The 17,283-nt window shown below is 40.4% G+C and overlaps 1 protein-coding gene across 1 annotated transcript in view; it reads left to right on the top strand.

Moving 5' to 3' along the window:
• Positions 1-16,147, top strand: part of LOC109304267 (ras-related protein Rab-10-like) — a 47,370-nt gene extending 31,223 nt beyond the window's left edge. The window contains exons 5-6 of the mRNA XM_019526753.1: positions 4,953-5,054; positions 15,998-16,147. Of these exons, the coding sequence (XP_019382298.1) occupies positions 4,953-5,054; positions 15,998-16,075 (180 nt within the window). The 3' untranslated portion in view covers positions 16,076-16,147. The remainder of the gene's footprint in view (positions 1-4,952; positions 5,055-15,997) is intronic.
• The last annotated feature ends 1,136 nt before the right edge of the window (positions 16,148-17,283 follow it).

The raw sequence follows: 17,283 nt of genomic DNA, 5'->3' as shown, positions 1-17,283 counted from the left end.
ATCTCATTCCTTTTAAAAACAAGGCCCTACCAGTTTCAAAACCAAAGCACCAGAAATCAATGTCCATTTTTCAAAATGTTGGCTTAAATGTTTCAGTGTCCTAGTTATCTTACAAAGCAGAAAAGGAAAAGGTACAGGCAATACAGGTGTTTCAGCCTGCAGCTGGCCCCTCTCCTCTGCTCCCTGTACCTTCTCCAAACCGGGATGTGGGGAGCAGTACCTGCTCCACTCTTGGTGCCTGGGAGGCATAGAGTAGCAGGGGAAGGCTCCCTATGCCCTTCCCAGAATGGGGTCACCCTGATCTGGGGAAGGATAGGGAAAGTCTTCAAGAGGGGAAGGAACAGCAGAGCAGTGTTCCCCCCTGCTTCTCCAAACCAGCATCCCTTGGACCCTGAGTTGCTCCAGGAGGGCAGTGGTAACTCAGTTCTTCAATTCTCCTGGTAGAAACAGAACACCTGTACATGGCCATAGTTGTTTTCCTGAAAGTGCAAACAGACCAAAGCAATAACCCCAAGAGATGTATTCATGTCTCCTCACATGTCAATTCATTTTTAAATACGAATGTGAACGAAGATGGGCCATAAACTTTTTGCTTTTTTAACCGTTAATTGTTTGCTTTTTCAATGTAGAAAAAACATCCATTGTTGACGTTTTAAATCTCTCTTCTTCTGTCTTCCTTTTTTCTGGTCCTACCAATTTTCTCATGGGTAAAAACTTAAAAAGAGGGAAGGGGAGACAAAATCATAGAGGTTTTTTGCCTCGTTCTTATAATTTATACAAGAATTATATCATTTCATAATTGAAAAAAATATTTTTTTTCAAACTTCAAGTGTCACAAACATTTTGGGGCAATTTTTCATTGGGGGGGGGGGGAAATATATATAAATAGCTGCTCCAGCTTCCCCTTAGCAATTTTTTTCACGTAGCTACACGTTATCAACACTGAAATCTGAAAGTGCATTGCAAACTGAAAAATGTAAAACCAGTGTGAAATGCATATAATATCAAAGTAAATCAATACAGCAAGGGCTGCTGAACTGATTGTGTTATTTGTTTTCATATTTAGATCAATCATAGCACATTTCTTAATTTGTATGGAGCAGTCACAACATATTCAGATTGCTGTACTGGACAGCCTCAAAAACCAGGTTGCAATATGGTAGTCCTCAACTATAGTGAAAAGTGTGGGCACTTACACAAGTTACATTTTTTGTGCAATTGGGCCCCTGAAAGCGTTCTGAAGCCATGACATAACACACGTGCATGGCTGCAGAGTACTTTTAAACTGTCTGATAGCGTGAAAAATTAACCCTTGTCAAATCAGGTATTAGATGAAGAGCACCTCTCTAAAGGACAGCGCCTTAGGGAACTTGTGTTCCCTCCAGGGTTCATTTTTCACACCAGTGAGCACCAGCCAAGCCCTGCCCCCACGACTGTCAGCAGGAGGATGAGGGGGATGAAGGAACAGGCAGGCAGCTACCGCCTGGATTTGGCCTAGCTGAAGCTGGAGGGCAGGGGGTAAGGCAAAATGGAGCCCCTTTGCCTTGCAGGTCCCCTGACCCAACTCATGGTGTAAAGTGCCGTGAGTTAGATCAGGGCCCCTTAATATCTGTAGGCACCCTGTATGATCATTTCTGTTATAACCTCTGGGTTCATCTTGCTATAAAGAAAATGAGAATAGCTTGACCATCTGTAGGAGATGAATGGTTGTGGGAGAATATAATATACCTTTCAAAGAACTGTAGAATTTGTCTCAGAACAACTGAAAAGGTCAGGAAGCTATGCCAAAGCAAAAGATACGTTAATGCTATAATTAAATGCCATAATATAGCCCTTATTTGATCATTGTATTTATCCATTGTATGTCATTTGAAAGGAGCACTTCCCTCATTCATAAGGTACACACTCAATCTTGGTAGTATCTAGCCATTTTTTTCCAAATGATTCAGTTTTAAAAATGTCACCTTTTGAGCTGCACTGCAAGTTTGTATCTCTTAAAATGCATAATTATCTCATTCACTGTTGCTTTGAATATAAGATTTTCATGAAGTCCACCTAATTGGCACAGAGAAGTACAAGATGTGATGTGTATGTACTTGAGGCTGTTGGAAAAAATGGTATCTACTATTTTTCAGTCTGTAATGTTGTAAGTGAAGACTATCATGATGCATATGCACAAGGGGGCAGTGTTAGGGTTTCAAAAACAGTGTTAACTATGGCATTTTCTGACTTCTGAGTGCTTAACCATGCAACCATAAATTTCTCTTAACATAGTATTTTTTATGGAACAAATCATTACCTCCTCACCAACCAGTTTGCTCTCTAGATTTCCCCTGTGTTCTGAAGCACTCTTCAGTTATACTAAGTATTCCTTTTTAATGTGATTTCAAAACACTAGAGAATCCCGATTGAGCCAGCTAGTGAAAGATTCCATTAGGAGGAAAATAGAGAAGTGTCCACTCGTTTTAGTAAAATAAAGTGTGTGTTAACAAAAAGCAAATCACATTGTATAACAGTAATGCTGTCAATGAATAATTCATATTTAGTTATTTCATACTACACTTGTAAATGCAAGTTGTAAGCATGTATTCTCTCCAGAATCCTTCAGGGAAGTTTTACAAATCCTTCAGGACTCTCATCCTATACATTGACTCTTCCCATCGAAGAGTCCATCGAAACTTATAGTTTCCCATTTTATAGTACAAGAGTACAATCTCATTCAGAGAATTTATTTTAAAACCATTTGTCTTTTTAGTTCTCTCACTTGTACCATACAGGAGATGGTATTATACCATAAAATTTGATCTTGACAGTGTGAGACAATTTATACACCAACATGGCAAAGCACTCCCTGCCCACCCAGCATTAGCGGGTGTGGTGGTGGTATGGAGTTGTGCCCCCCTGATGCTGCTGGGTGGGCAGGGGTGCACAGCTGGCGTGGGGCTCCTGAGGGAAGGGCAGCAGGGTGGGGAGCCTTGAGCCTGCAGTGGGCAACACACATCCTCCCAAGCTCCTTTTTGCCCAGTTCTTGCCCAGCCATGGTGATGGCAGCAGTGGCGGACAGGGGAGGGGGGCATACGAACAATTGTACCTCAAAGGGGGTCTCAGCTTAAAAAGTTTGAAAACCACTGTCTTAGATGCCCAGTAGGTGGAACATGATATGGCTCTTTCTTCTTACTCAAATTATCCTGCCAGAATGCAGCACCAACTAAAGAATAAGTATGAAGCAAAAAAAGTCTTATGATTTTGTCTCCCCTTACCTCTTTTTTTTCTGTTTTTGCCCATGGGAAAATTGGTAGGACCAGGTAAAAGGAAGAGAGAAGTAAAATGTAAACAACTGAAGTTTTTTTCTACATTGAAAAAAAGCTAAAGGTTAAAGGTTAAAAAAGCTAAAGGCTTCTGGCCCATCTTCTTTCACATTCTTTCGCATTCATATTTAAAGATGAACTGACATGAGAGGAGACATGAATACATCTCTTGGGGCTATTGCTTCTGTCTGTTTGCACTTTCAGGAAAACAATTATGGCCATGTACAGGTGTTATGTTACTTGCTTTTGCAGTGTTTAGGCATTTGATTTTAAAGAGGAATTTCCTAAGAACAATATGAAAAAGCCAAACATGGCATGCAGCATTATGAATTTTTCAAACAATAGTATCTTTGATTATACATTGCGGTGATCTTTGTTTTTAATTCCTTTGCTAAGAACCTACTATACTTAGAATACAAAAGAGGTGTACGATGGGGTTAAAGTTTAGCTTTGGGAGAGATATTGGCAATATATCTTTGTTGTATGTGGAATGAAAGTGCCTAATTTGCTTGAAGTGGCTGGATTGCCCACAAGAATAACAACAAGCCTTTCCCAATGGTAAACCTCCATCATAACTATCATTCAGCTGAAAATGGGTGGGCGTACTTTCTTTGTTAATCTGTTTCAGCTGTAGTCAGTGGGTGAGAAAATACTTATGGAACACACATTTTCAATTCTTACATCTTATTCATAACTATAGATTGGGTTCTGTGTTTCATATGGTTTTAAAACAAGTCAAATGTTTGTCTATCCCTATGATCTCTAAGTAGCAAACTACAAATCCTTGGAAGTTATCCACCTTGGTACCTGTATTCAGACTAAATAGGACCAGTATTCATATAAAACTCTTCCTGCCACTTCATGCATACACATTCCAAGCTGATTCCCATTCAGAGTCCCTCAAAATCTTGCTGGTTTCCAGAGACTGATATTTCCTCTTTCCTTTACGAACTGGTTTGTATTTGGCTTGTATTATCATTGTTCATAGGCAGCTGATCTCCTTAAGTTCCTTCCAAGACAGTTTGTTTTTCAAGTAGTTACTGCAGCGTCTAAAACAGTTAATTGAACTCAGTCTCAGTCTGGAGTCTTTCCTAGCATAAAAAAAATATCTGAAGAAACCCTTCTAGGTGCCCTCTTTATTATAAAATTAGCTTTGCATTGTAACCAACCTTTTCCAGAATGTTTTATTTTTTTGCCATCTTTTTGCAGGTATTGAGTTCTGCAGGTCTTAATATGTATATTAATTTTTTCCCGCATATTTCAAACAGTTTCCCCCAAAATATGAAGGATATACTCCATTGTCTGTTTAAGTGAAAAATTAGACCAAACCCAATAAACTTTCAGCCTATAGAATGCATATGAAAACCCATGTCAGGAAAGCCATCCTTGCAAGTATACAAATGTAAACAGAATATTGTAAGGACTTCCTAAAATTAGTAGGTTAAGGATGAATGTCATTTTTCCCTACTGAACTGGTATGCACTAAATTAAAGAATATGTACTATATTAAAAGTTGTAGGAATCTCCTTTCTATATTTACTGCTGACAACATTGGGAGGTTACCTTAATAAATGTTTCATGTTTTATAAATAGCATTTTACATGTGAAAGTGTGTTCTTCCCATGCCTTCTTTTGTTTTTTCAGCTTGCTTGGGAACATGGAATACCATTTTTTGAGACCAGTGCTAAAGACAACATAAACATTGAGGATGCATTTTCATTGTTGGCCGAAGAGATACTAAACAAGGTAGGTTCATTTTTCAAGTGATGAGGCAAAAGGAGGATTTTCATGGCCATATCCTATGGACAGTAAGCTGCAGAGATAGAGTGGTACCTGCCACCACTGCACCATGGAACTGTCAGGTATTTTGTACCCTAGCACAGAGGAAGTTTGAGACAGGTGTTTTGGTACACCGGCCACACACGTTTCTGCAGAGGAAGGGGCAGCAGTCACAAAGCGGTTCCATTGCTCTGTGACATAGAGGGGGTCTCCTTGTCTGCAGATCTCCATACCATACTGCAGAGCCTGAGAAAAGAGGCCATACACAGATGGAAGAAGTGGTCTCTATGTTTAGTTAGCAAATGTGTGATACAAAATTCCTAAAATTAGTAGGTTGAGGATGAATGATTTACATTGGTATTGACAGAGAAAAAATGGAAATCTGCTTTTGAAATTGCAAGGACATGAGCTAATTAGCAAAGGGATCAAAATAGATGCAGTCTGACTCCATGTCTGTCTCACCCTCAAGGATGTGTCAATGCAAAGGTACCTACCACTGTATGGCAGGAACTGAACACTAGAGAAACTGCTGTTAATTAGCTAAGAAAACATTTTCCATCAAGATTTATTTCTAGATAGTAAAATATTACTGTAGACATTAAGGCTAGGGACAGACATTCAAAAAGCCTGAGCCTGAATTGATTCAGTCTTTGCAGATTACTCTGACCTGCAGAGAGTGAACCAGTTTGCAAGTGGATGGATGTTCGGCACATGCCTGCAGTGGCTCAAGCCAGAAGCCCAGGGACGCTAAAGCAGCCCCCCCTTCCACAAGGAAGCTGAGCTGAGGAGGGTGGAGTGTGGCAAGGCCCTCGCATGCCCGCCCCCATGGCTTCCTGACAGCCAGGAGCAATCTGGGCAACAGGACTGCTTGGCTCCAGAGGGTAACCTGTCCTCCTCTTCCCTGTCTCCCACTGCTGCAGAGCTGGGAGGGGGGTCCTGTTTGGTGCTGGGGGGGGCTCTTCTCCCTCCTCCTCTCCCCCTAGCAGTGGGGTGGGGAGGGGTGTCTGCAAGGCTGCCTGGCCCCAGAGGAGGACTCTTTTCCCTGCTTCTCCCCCATCACTGCATGAGGGGGTGCTCTATGGGATGCTGCCCAGGGCCAGAGGGGGACTCTTCTCCCCACTCCTCCCTCCCAGGGCAGGGGGAAGTTCTGTTCCATGATGGGGGGAACTCTTCCTCCTCCTTCTACCCTGCAGAGGGGCAGTTGGATCATGGAGCTCAGCTGGGCAGGGTGTGGGGTGTGAGGGAGGGGGTGGTGTAGAGAGCCGCACACACTCCCCCCATGGTGTGCAGCCCTCACTACCTGACAGCAGCAGCAGGCAGGGAGGTCAGGGTGCTCGTGTCTGGTACAGGCACAGCTCCGGCCTGGGCTGCACGGGGGGAAGGAGCAGAGCCTGCCTTGTCTCTGCGATTCTGCTCCCTGAGACTCAGTTTGCAGCAAGGGAAGCCACACTGAAGCCAGCTGCTTCCCCCACTCCCTGCTGTGCATGTCCTGCACTCTGCCAGGAATGGAGGGAGCCCCATCCCTGCTTCCCCACAGAGTCCAGCATGGAGCTTCCACGCTGTGAGTGTGGAGCTTCAGGTGCAACGTATAGCCGCAGGGATAGAAGCAGCTGGACAGGGTGTGTGGGGCTGCACTCCTCACCTCCAGTGCAGCACTGGCTGCCTCTGTTGTGGCTCCACGCTGCGCCTGCAGCTCCTCTCTCACAGAGGGGGAGCTCTGCGCTGGATTCTGTGGAGAAGCAGGGGGCAGTGCTCCCTCCACTCCCAGCAGAGTGCGGGACCTGCACAGCAGGGAGTGGGGGAAGCAGCTGGCTCCAGTGTGGGGCTTCTCACACTGCAGGCTCAGGGAGCAGAGCTGCAGAGATAAGGCAGGCTGTACTCCCCCGCCCCGTGCATCGCTGGCCAGAGCTGCGCCTGCTCCGGTCATGAGCACCCTGACCTCCCTGCCTGCTGCTGCTGCCAGGCAGTGGGGATTACACACCATGGGGGGAATGTGTGGGGGTGCCTACAACCTCCACCCTCCCTCACACTCCAGACACCTACACCCTGCCCCGCTGAGCTCCGCACTGCCACTGCCCCTCTGGGGGGAGGAGGAGGAGGAGGAGGAGGAGTTATCCCCAGCATGGAACAGAGTCTTCCCCTGCCCCCCCCCCCCACTCTGGGACCAGGCAGCATCGCATGGACCCCCACTCCCACTCCACCCTGCAGCACCAGGCGGGGCAAGGGAGGAGGAGGAAGAGTTCCCATCCAGAGCCTCACAAAGTCCCCCTCCCCACCCTGGGAAGAGGAGGAGGGGGAAGAGCCTCCCACAGCATAGAACAGAGCCCCCCTCCCAACCCTGCGGGACAGCCTACCCAGCATGGCCCCATTAAGATGAAGAGGCAGGGAAAAGGGTTAATTCCTCCCTCTGTCTCTTCCTTGACGTCGGGTCTGCCAGCTCCAGGGGCTACCGCTGCAGTCCCCTCTTCTCTGCTCCCCAGCAGACAGGCTGACCCTGACTGCGTGGGGGAGGAGGGGAAGGAGGGAAGAATTAACCCCCTCCCTGCCCACTTTGCCTTAACGGGGTCATCCAGCCAGTGTCTCTGCTAGGGCGGGTCCCTGTTCCAGCTAGAGAGCAGAGGAGCGGGGGCAGCCCTGCGGCTGGAGCAGAGAGCCCTGCCCATCCCAGACAGCATGCCAGCATGCTGGGGGAGTCTGGTTTATCTTAAACCAGCAAGTGGTCTGGGACAGACATTGCATAAACCAGTTTGAGCCAAATCAGTTAAGTCTGATACTACATTCAACCAAGTTTATCTCAAGCCGGTTTTGGCCATTTTGAAACTAGTTTATGTGCACTGAACATCTGTTCTGTTACAGGTTTAAACCAGCTTCTGATCACATAAAGCCTAATAGATGTTCTTCCTCAATGTATTTTTATTGCCATTCATCATCAATATCTGTTGGATAAAACTAGCCTTCTATTCAGAATAAGCTTGAAGCCATGATAAAGACAAATGAATAGAATTACTGACAAAGTCTGAAGTTTCAGCATTTTGATTTAAATGGCCATAGCAGCTACTTATACTAATCAGTTCAGGGCCAAACTGCTTGTAAACTAGAGACAAATGCAATTATACAACAACGAAAGGTGAATATGGTTGTTTTTTATGGAAAAAAATGTACTTGTTTAGATGAACCAGTGTCTCTTATGAAAATTCATCCCAGTAGTCTAAATGTTAACAAATGCCATCCTTATCAGAAACATTAATAGTAGACCCCTTAAGTAGCTTTACTCTAATTTCCTTGTAACTAAGGAATAGAATTAGCATTTACAGCAGGAATTTTGTAGCACAAAAAGATATTGTTGTCTAGTAAGCAGTAGACCTGTTTGCTATCACTAAGAAATATAAATTACCAGAAAACTTTACTTGTCTGGATTCACTAGGAAACTTATAGCATATCAATTCTAAACATCCTAAAGGGAAGGTAGAACAGTTTTTTTTCTAGAAACCTTTATTCAAATATATTTTTGACTATCAGTAAAATGATTATGGTAGTTTCAATCCAGTTAATCCAGGATCTTTATCTGTGAACAAATGCACAATTAGGAAGAGTAGTCATCAGCTTTATAAGTCCAGCATAAGATAGGGTAGATAACTGACATTAATTTGCAGAGGTGGTGGTAAAAGTTTTCTTGTCTCCTGTTTATAGTTTTACCTGGCTTCAAATTACTTTATTTTATAGGAGCTAAAATGTATTCCAGAATAAGCATTTTTGTGTTTAATTAGATTACATAATAGCAGTGATGTCAAGTCAGGAATTCAAAAAGATTTGGACATTAATTCAGTAATTCTTTATCATTTTCATTGCAAAGGAATACTTATTGATGGTCATTTCTCCCATCTGTATTCCTGCTGAATGGGTGCTGCTTTTGTATTTTGCTTTCAGTTGTGCAGCACACAGTAGAAATCTTGTATACTTTCTTTGTTAAGCGATGGAAGAGTCCTTTAGGCAGTATTCAAATAGCATTGAGAAGTCTGAAAGCCTGATCATATTTTATCAGACAAAGTGCTGTAGTATTGCTGGGAGAAGAAAGATGAATGCAAAAGATCCTATAAATAGCCATTATCTTCTATGAATAAAGCACAATAAGGTTGAAAATTACAAAATAATAACTGTGAATATAACTAGCTACAAAGGCAAGTGCATATTAAGATATGATCCCTGCTGACTTCCTGCCCCTGGGGCAGGGGGCTGGACTCGATGATCCTCCAAATGTCTATGAAATCTGTAATATTGTGCATACCATGTGTTTTGGTAGAATTTGAGAGATTAGGCTGCAACATGTTATAGTGACATTTAAATATCTATGTCACAGGTTACCCACTTTTGTATTATTCTGTGTGACTAATATATTAATTCACCTTTCAAATTTTCAGATTCATATTTTGTGTGCTGTAGATATGCAGTTAAACCCTGAGCGTATTAAGAAAGCTGTATCTGAGACCATGTGACTTTGACGAGACCTGTCTGAAGGCAGGAAGTGTGTGCAAGTGTAAAATGTTTGTGAGATGGCCTCATCCTTTCTGGAGTTGCTTCAGATCACTGGTTATCAGGCCCTTCTTTAGGTTATTTTGGTCAGTGGTTTGCTATCTTCCAGTGAATTTTTTTCTTGATTTAAAACATAGTTTCCTTGGCCTGAGTTCATTTATTTTTTCCTACTGAACCACTAAAAGTTTACCATAAAATTTAAAAAGTGCCTTAGAGTTTTGCTATCATTTTTTGTTTAAATAAAATCACTTGCTTTGTTATGAAACTGTGAAACCTGGATATATCACTTAGATTTTAACTTCCTCCATCTCTGTTAATGTTTCAGAGAAGTGAAAATTTAGTCAGCAAGGTGTCCACCATCTATGAATAATGGCATGATAGATGCCAATCTGAAACTATACCCTGGGGATCCATGTATGAGGGACAGTATTACATCTACAAGAGGAAAACTTTTATTTGCTTATTGTAAAAGAAGATAAAGACTGTCATTGTTATGGCCCTATAGCCTTCCTATTGTACAGATCTCTTTTGGTCAGAGTTGAAGGGGCTGGGCTTATTTGCCTCTTTCCCAGATAGAGGACACTCCCTTTAAAGAATTCTTTAGGGAAGATATAAGGCCACGTTTTCAGTAAATGGGTCAAGTGTTAAGAGCGGATGTAGACAGCTACAGAAAGAGGGACCCACTTTCAGGTGCACAACAAGTTTTAATTGTCCTACACAACTAAAATGTTGCTAGTTATTCTTTATTACAATCTAGTCACTCCTTATTTACCTTAACTTACTAACTTCCAATACAGATATGAAACACTTCTGCGAATGGGCTCAGGGTGAGGCTGGGATTTTCAGAGGCACAGGGCTTCTTGGAGCTCTAAAACTGAAGCAGTTTATGATTTGGAGAAGGATTCTCAGATTACAGCCAACATTGAAATGTGTCAGACTTAAAATTTGAATAAGCATACATTACCTTTTCAACACTGTTCTTGCTATACTTTCTAATATGCAAGAGAGGATCTCAGGTTTTGAACCAGGGCTGTTCAGCTAGAGGAATGAATGTGTTGTCCTGGGCACCTACCTGGCCTGTGCCCCACTATTGCTCTGGTTGCTGTTGCAGCCAGGATCTCTAGGCTTCCTTTCCTTGCTCAGCTTTCTTTTCCAGCTCCCACCCTATGTGGTGGGACAACACAGGCCACAGTGCCAGGGGAGCTCATGGTGTGGTACAGCAAGGGAGCTGAGGTAGGAGCCATCTATGGGCACAGTGTGGGGAGGCAGGGGGGCATACAGCCCAGGGACCTGTGGCTTGAACTAGTGTGGCCCAGGGGGTGTGCAGGCCCCACTGGTGAAGCCCCTACAGTGTGCAGCCCTCAGCCACTTAGAATTTGGACAGCCCTAGTTTAAACCATGGCAGAAAGTTATGTTATTTCATAATCTGTTACATCTTCCCTTGTACCTTGTCTTTATTGGAGAAGGGGAGTACAAACACACAGATAATCAGATAATCAAAACTTCATATAGACTTTTCAGTTGTGCATTAAATTGGAAAAAAGCATTCTACAATAAGTGCTCAGTCCTTCAGATCTTACTTACGTGAGTAACCAGTGAAGACATCAACTCGGTCAGCTACTCACATGAGTAAAAGCTGTAGGGTCAGGCCATAATTTTGAGAATTATAAGTCTGTGTTGTTACTATCCAAACAGCTATTAGTAATTGACTTTATATTATTGAAAAAGTGTTTCATGTAAATTGACACCTGTATTTGTAGCTCATCAAGTATTCCAGAGGTTTGCAAAGGCATGTTAACAAATAACAATACTACTTTATTTATTCAGAAATCTTCAGAGTCTGGATTCAGATATGCCTAAACCTGCTAATAAATAGATGACAGTTGTTACATAACACTGCTCATGGTTACCAATGAACTGTTTGCAGTTGTGAGTCACATTTAAAAAAAGAACCAATATTTAGAAACCAACTCAGCATGCAGTTAGTATTTGGTTATTTGCATGCTATCAAATGTTGCTCAGTTTTATTACTGAAGATAACTATTCCTTCCCAGACAGCTTTTTCAAGTATATTATGAGTCTCTATTTCAGCATAGTCTCTGTTGGATTTTGGTATCTTTATTTTTTACCAAGTGACAGAAAGAGAGAAACTGTGCCCAACAAAATAGTACCAGAAGCAGCTGCCATTTTTGGAAGCATAGTAGTAGCTACTCTGTTCTGTATTCCCCAGAAAAGTGGTTAACCATCAAAACAACTTCATATGATACTAAGGGGCTCTGTTTAACTGAACAAAGAACAGAGAAAATCCAACTTGATGTTTCCACCCAAAAGATTTTCTTTACTGGTGGTGGGAGTAACGTGTCAAGACTAACAGTTGGATGTAATTTGGTTTGTGCAATGCTATGATTGGATATGATCAGAACTCTGATTAATAATTTCATAAATACTTATTTTATATAATGAAATATGAAAGATTATGAATTCAGTATGTGTTAGTCTTATTACATTTAACTTTACCCCAAAAATAATGTTTAAAGAATTTTAAGTTTGACAAGTCAGGCATTCAGAAAAAAGCAAATGACAGAGTTAAGGTCATCTATGCACCAGTAATTTGATCCCTTTGTTTGTACTTATTATGATGTTGACTTCAGTTGTATGACCATATACTATTTTCCATAATCTCCCTGCACCTTCTTGAGTGCATGGGATGGAAAGTGCCTGTAGAATGAGCAACTCTGCTGTATTTTGTTTTTATTGTCAATCATTCAGATGTCATCATGCATTATAAGCTTCACTCCATCCAAACCCCATACTAGTTAAAGAATTATTTCATTCATGGTTTTTTCCTGTGGCGTTTTGATTGTAATCTCTTAAATCTTAATAAATATTAGTGAAAGTATCTTAGCACTCCTGGTGCGTGACGAGGCATTATCCCCATTTTATGCATGGGGAACAAAGGCATAGAGATTAAATACAAAAATTAAAGTCTTGGGCCTCTGTGTGTGTGTAATATAACACCCACAAACATGTATGCACATATGTACACTTGATATACTCAGAGCGGAGAAGCCTCATTTGGAGATGTGAGTGTTCAGCACTTCTAAGCATCAGACCCCAGGCATTGCAAGTTGAATGTTAAAAAAACAGAAACATGGGATGGTCACCTCTGAAAGCTTCTCTTTATGTAACTTACCCAGTAATGCTTTTGAGCAGAAATTAGAATCGAGTTTGCCAGTCATTAATTGCCATAAACATGATACAACCCTTTCACTTCAAACAGCTCAGTGCCATATTCACCACACACTTTCTCCTTTCTGTAGATAATGAACAGGGATCTTTCAGTGGCTTCATTTACTGAATCTCTATGATTCATTCCAGTCCATCCTTTACACTGTCATTTGGAAAAGGTAGTATTTGATCATGAGGGGTTTTTTCCCCCAAAGAGAAGGCCAGTGTTGAAAGAAAGCCCTCTTAATTTATAACTGTGATAATGGATGTTCCACGCCATTCTTTTTTTTGGTACTGAGTTTGTAAAACTTCCTTGTATTCTTTTATATATCTCATAATCTGTTCTCATGGGACAATTTTAGCTCTAAGCCAAATTGTCTTCTCAAACAAGGCACCAATTTGTGGTTTTTCCCTTTTAATCCATTTTTTAAAATGTCAATATTTTCTCATTCCGTAGCAACATTTCACAATTTGCCATTAAAAATGTGGTATGTTTTTCCTCAAGGCTTTCATTTTTGATAATAATGCAAATATCTCCTAAAATTCAGTAATGACACAGGCAATCTTCCTGTAACCTAAAATTAGAATAAATTGGAATAATCTTATTTTTTTATGCATATCTGAGTTTACTTGCTACTAAATAATTTTTAACTTGGGAAAACAACTTATTTTTTTTCAAACCTTGTTCTAGGACATAGCTGAACAATTTTACCTGAAATGTCTGTATTTCCTAAAATCCCCTGAAACTTTCAAAAAAAGCTTCCTTAGACAAACTAATTTTTATATTGTGAAATCTATTTTCATACCCTTTCATACTTCCCAATTTTGCCATTCAATTATCCTGTATAGTGTAAGAAGTGTTCATTTTTCAGCTGTCTTATGATCTATTTCACTGGATGCCAGAAAAACTACCCCCTTCAAGAAGATGACCACTCAAGTGGATTAAGTAGACAGATAACTTTTGGCAGCTTATCCCCATAGTGCACCCTGTGTGTTTGTGTGTGCACATGTGCACACTCACGCATGTGCATGTGCCTGCTGTTATTGCTAGGTTGAGAGAGGAATGTGGTGAATCCAGTTAACTGTATGTATTTCCCTGCATGTCATTAGTATCTTGATGTACCTACCAAACAAAAAAAGACTAGAAAGTAGAGAATATTCAGCCTCTTTTTTTAATGTCTCCATGCTGTCCCAGTCTCTGAACTCATTCTGGGATTCAGTGTCCAGCTTCTCTGAAGCTTGAAGTTGAGGTGTTTGCAAGCAATACACTGCATAGCTGGTTTTGATTTTTCTTTTTAGTGTTATCAGCCCAATTCAGTTTACTTGATTGCCTCAAGGGAGGGCATTGGGCTAAAACCATTGTGATGTGATATTTATCTTTTCACAATAGTAAATAAATATTTTACTGTTTTGAAATGCTATTTTGATGGTTTTATTGATATCAAGACTGAATTACTTATAATCAGTCTTGTGAATGTATGTATATTTTGAGATGTTTTTGTTTAAAAAGAATTGTCAAGCAGAATTATTTAACAGTAGTGAATTTGTCACAATAATTCACTTTCTTCTTAACCTATCAAGAGACTGATTCTTTTTTTTAAGGGAGCTGAGCACCTGCATCTCCCACTGTTGTCAACTGGATCTCTTCAGGCTCAAAACATCTGAAAATCAATCCCTAAACATGTTAATTTCACTTACGGGAATATGAGTTTAGGAGCTTTGATGCCCCTAGCCAAAGTCACCATAGGAAGCAAATGGTACTCCAAATTCACTGCAGCCCCCTGCATTTCAAGGAGATGTATTCCTGTGTAAGGGCAAGGTGATTTTCACACTGCTGATCTTTTACAGAGCTTTTACCAGTTTAAGTTACTCTTAGGATCCTTGGGAGTTCAGGGGATATTACTGAACTGGCACATCCTTGACTGTCCCAGCCCAGCAGCAGTATGTGCCTTCTGCTTCTGGAAGCTTTCTTTTGAGCTTTCTACCAGTAGGAGGTAGAACTAGGTGAAACTAGTCTAGTTTCTTAAAGATGAGGGAATTTGTAATACTTCCCATTATTGTACATGAAAGTCCTGACAATTCAATTCAGATAACTGATTTTTATTTATTTATTTATTGCTATCAAAAATGAAAAGTATTGGTAAAATTTGCACCTTGGTACCTTTGAAGATTCAGATTCTAGAACATAAAATCCCCTTTTACTTTGGCTAAGAAACAAAAATGAATATGGATGTTTGTGCACATCACAAAACTATCATGATATCTGTCATTGGGTGCATCTACACAAGAAGCTGACTGCACAATAGCCCGATACTACTGCACAGTAGCGTCACATAGCAAAAACTGTGACACAATGCTACTGCACAGTCAGTCACAAAAAATACATTGGGTGCTACTGTGCAGTAACTCAGGTTAATGCGCATTTATTTAGCACTTGTTTATACAAGTGCTAAATAAATGCACAGTAATGGGTGCACAGTAGCGTCTCATGTAGACGTGCCCACTGATGCCATAAATCTGATGCTTAGTTAAATTCACAGCTGACACAAGGGCTAAATTCAGATGGCACCCTGCTAGCTGTGGAAAAATTGAACAAAGAAGTTCCTCCATGACCATTGCATCTACACAAGACTGGGTGCTGACACTATACTATGGCCTCACCTTTACATGCCTTCTCTTATAGGCTTTGCCTTCAATTTTTTACATATAAGAATAAAGAGTAAACTTTATTTATGCTTGTACTATATGGGATTACCTACATGAATTAGAACAATTTGGGTAAGTAAAGTTTTACATTAGCTCACATGATTTGCAGCGTCAGCTGAGAAGACAGTATTTCCCACTTTTCAGTGTTCAGTACACAGGAAAGATATTAATGAAGTACATCACTTCCTTGTGCATCTCACTTGCCCTTTGTATTAGAAAGCTCCATGAAAAAGTGTGCTGAGCCTTATTGGACTTTTCAGCACTACAAATATATTCACTGACAGAATCAAGTATTATCTAAAATAAAATTATATAAAAAAATAAAGACTTCCGTATGGCTCTGCATATGTATAACTTTCAGGCATTCATATTATTACACAGAGTATTTATATTATTACACAACTGCGCTGGTCTAAATTATATGCTTGCTTTAATTTATTTTGCAGAAAACCTATGTATTGCGTGACTTGGATGTGGTAGATCTAAATGGAAGTAAGAAAAAGCGTACTTGCTGCAAACAATGAAATTTCACCTGCACTTCTCTGGCTTACTTCAGAATATATTAACTACTGTAAGAAAATACAGATGTTAAAATGCATCTAATGGTCTGAAATGCATTATTTAGAGATCCTCTAAATTTAGGTGATCTTGCTGTACAAACCTTGCTATAAAAAGTATTGAAACTTAGCCACTATACTGTATATACATGAATAATATACTTTATAATTTAATTTCTTTCCAGATTTTTAAATTGAAATTAGGTCTCCTTTTGTATGTACAGCCCTTCATTATGTGACAGTTGGATTGTTCTTGTATAAGGAGAGTACATTATTGGTTTTTAGTGTATAATCCTCCTCTAACTGAAGTTAATGTTTACTCATAGCTTTTTTCTTTCTTTCTTTCTTTCCCGCCTCATCAGACTCTTGATACAGTGAACACCATAAGAAGGACCCCTACTAACTTAAGAGACCACTTTAGAATATTCCCAAGGCTTCCAATATAATTTGATTTGAGCCTAGGTTGTATACCACCTCATTAGATGACTAGTTTTTTAGGTGGTCACTAAACTTACTTTCTTGGATGGTTTTGATTTTAGTTTTTTCCAGTTTAAAGAGTTCGTATTGTTCTGTAATGCCAATGAGCAGTAAAGCAGAACAGAAGTAACTGTGAGGGCTGAGCAAGAAAAGAAAAAGCACAGAGTCCAGCAAGTTTACACTACTGGTGTTTTTATATCCATTTTGTATACTGATGTAAATTATACCAGGATCTGGAGCAGACAGAGATAAATTTTCCCAAAGAGCTGCATGCAATAGAGGGCAATTATAGGCTGTTTACTTTGAACAAGAAGCTACTTTAGATTAAACTGAACAGACAACACCTATGTAATTTACACTAGAGTAATTTTAACCCTGATTTCTGTCATGGCAGAATTATCCCAGTGGGGGAGATTAATCTGTCTGCTCCTTTTTTATACCAGTTTAAAGATTTATTATGTGAGTTTAAACGTGTCATTTGTCAAGGCCCATATATAATATGTATATGTTACACCAACTTACTTTAAAATGAAGAGAAAAAGAGACGTTAATAATTACATATTCTTATATAAATGTAATGCTAAATACTATGTGTAGTATAGCCACCAGCTGCTTGTTCATTTCAGTTGTATTAAAACGTGGGACTGCTAATGTGTAAAATTAAATGAAGTCTTCATCACATTTCATATGAAAACCTA

This window comes from Gavialis gangeticus, unplaced genomic scaffold (genome assembly GCF_001723915.1).
Source record: "Gavialis gangeticus isolate Ggan-Ray unplaced genomic scaffold, GavGan_comp1, whole genome shotgun sequence".
Lineage (NCBI taxonomy): Eukaryota > Metazoa > Chordata > Crocodylia > Gavialidae > Gavialis > Gavialis gangeticus.
Note: the sequence above shows the minus strand (reverse complement) of the source record. Positions and strands in the feature narration are given on the sequence as shown.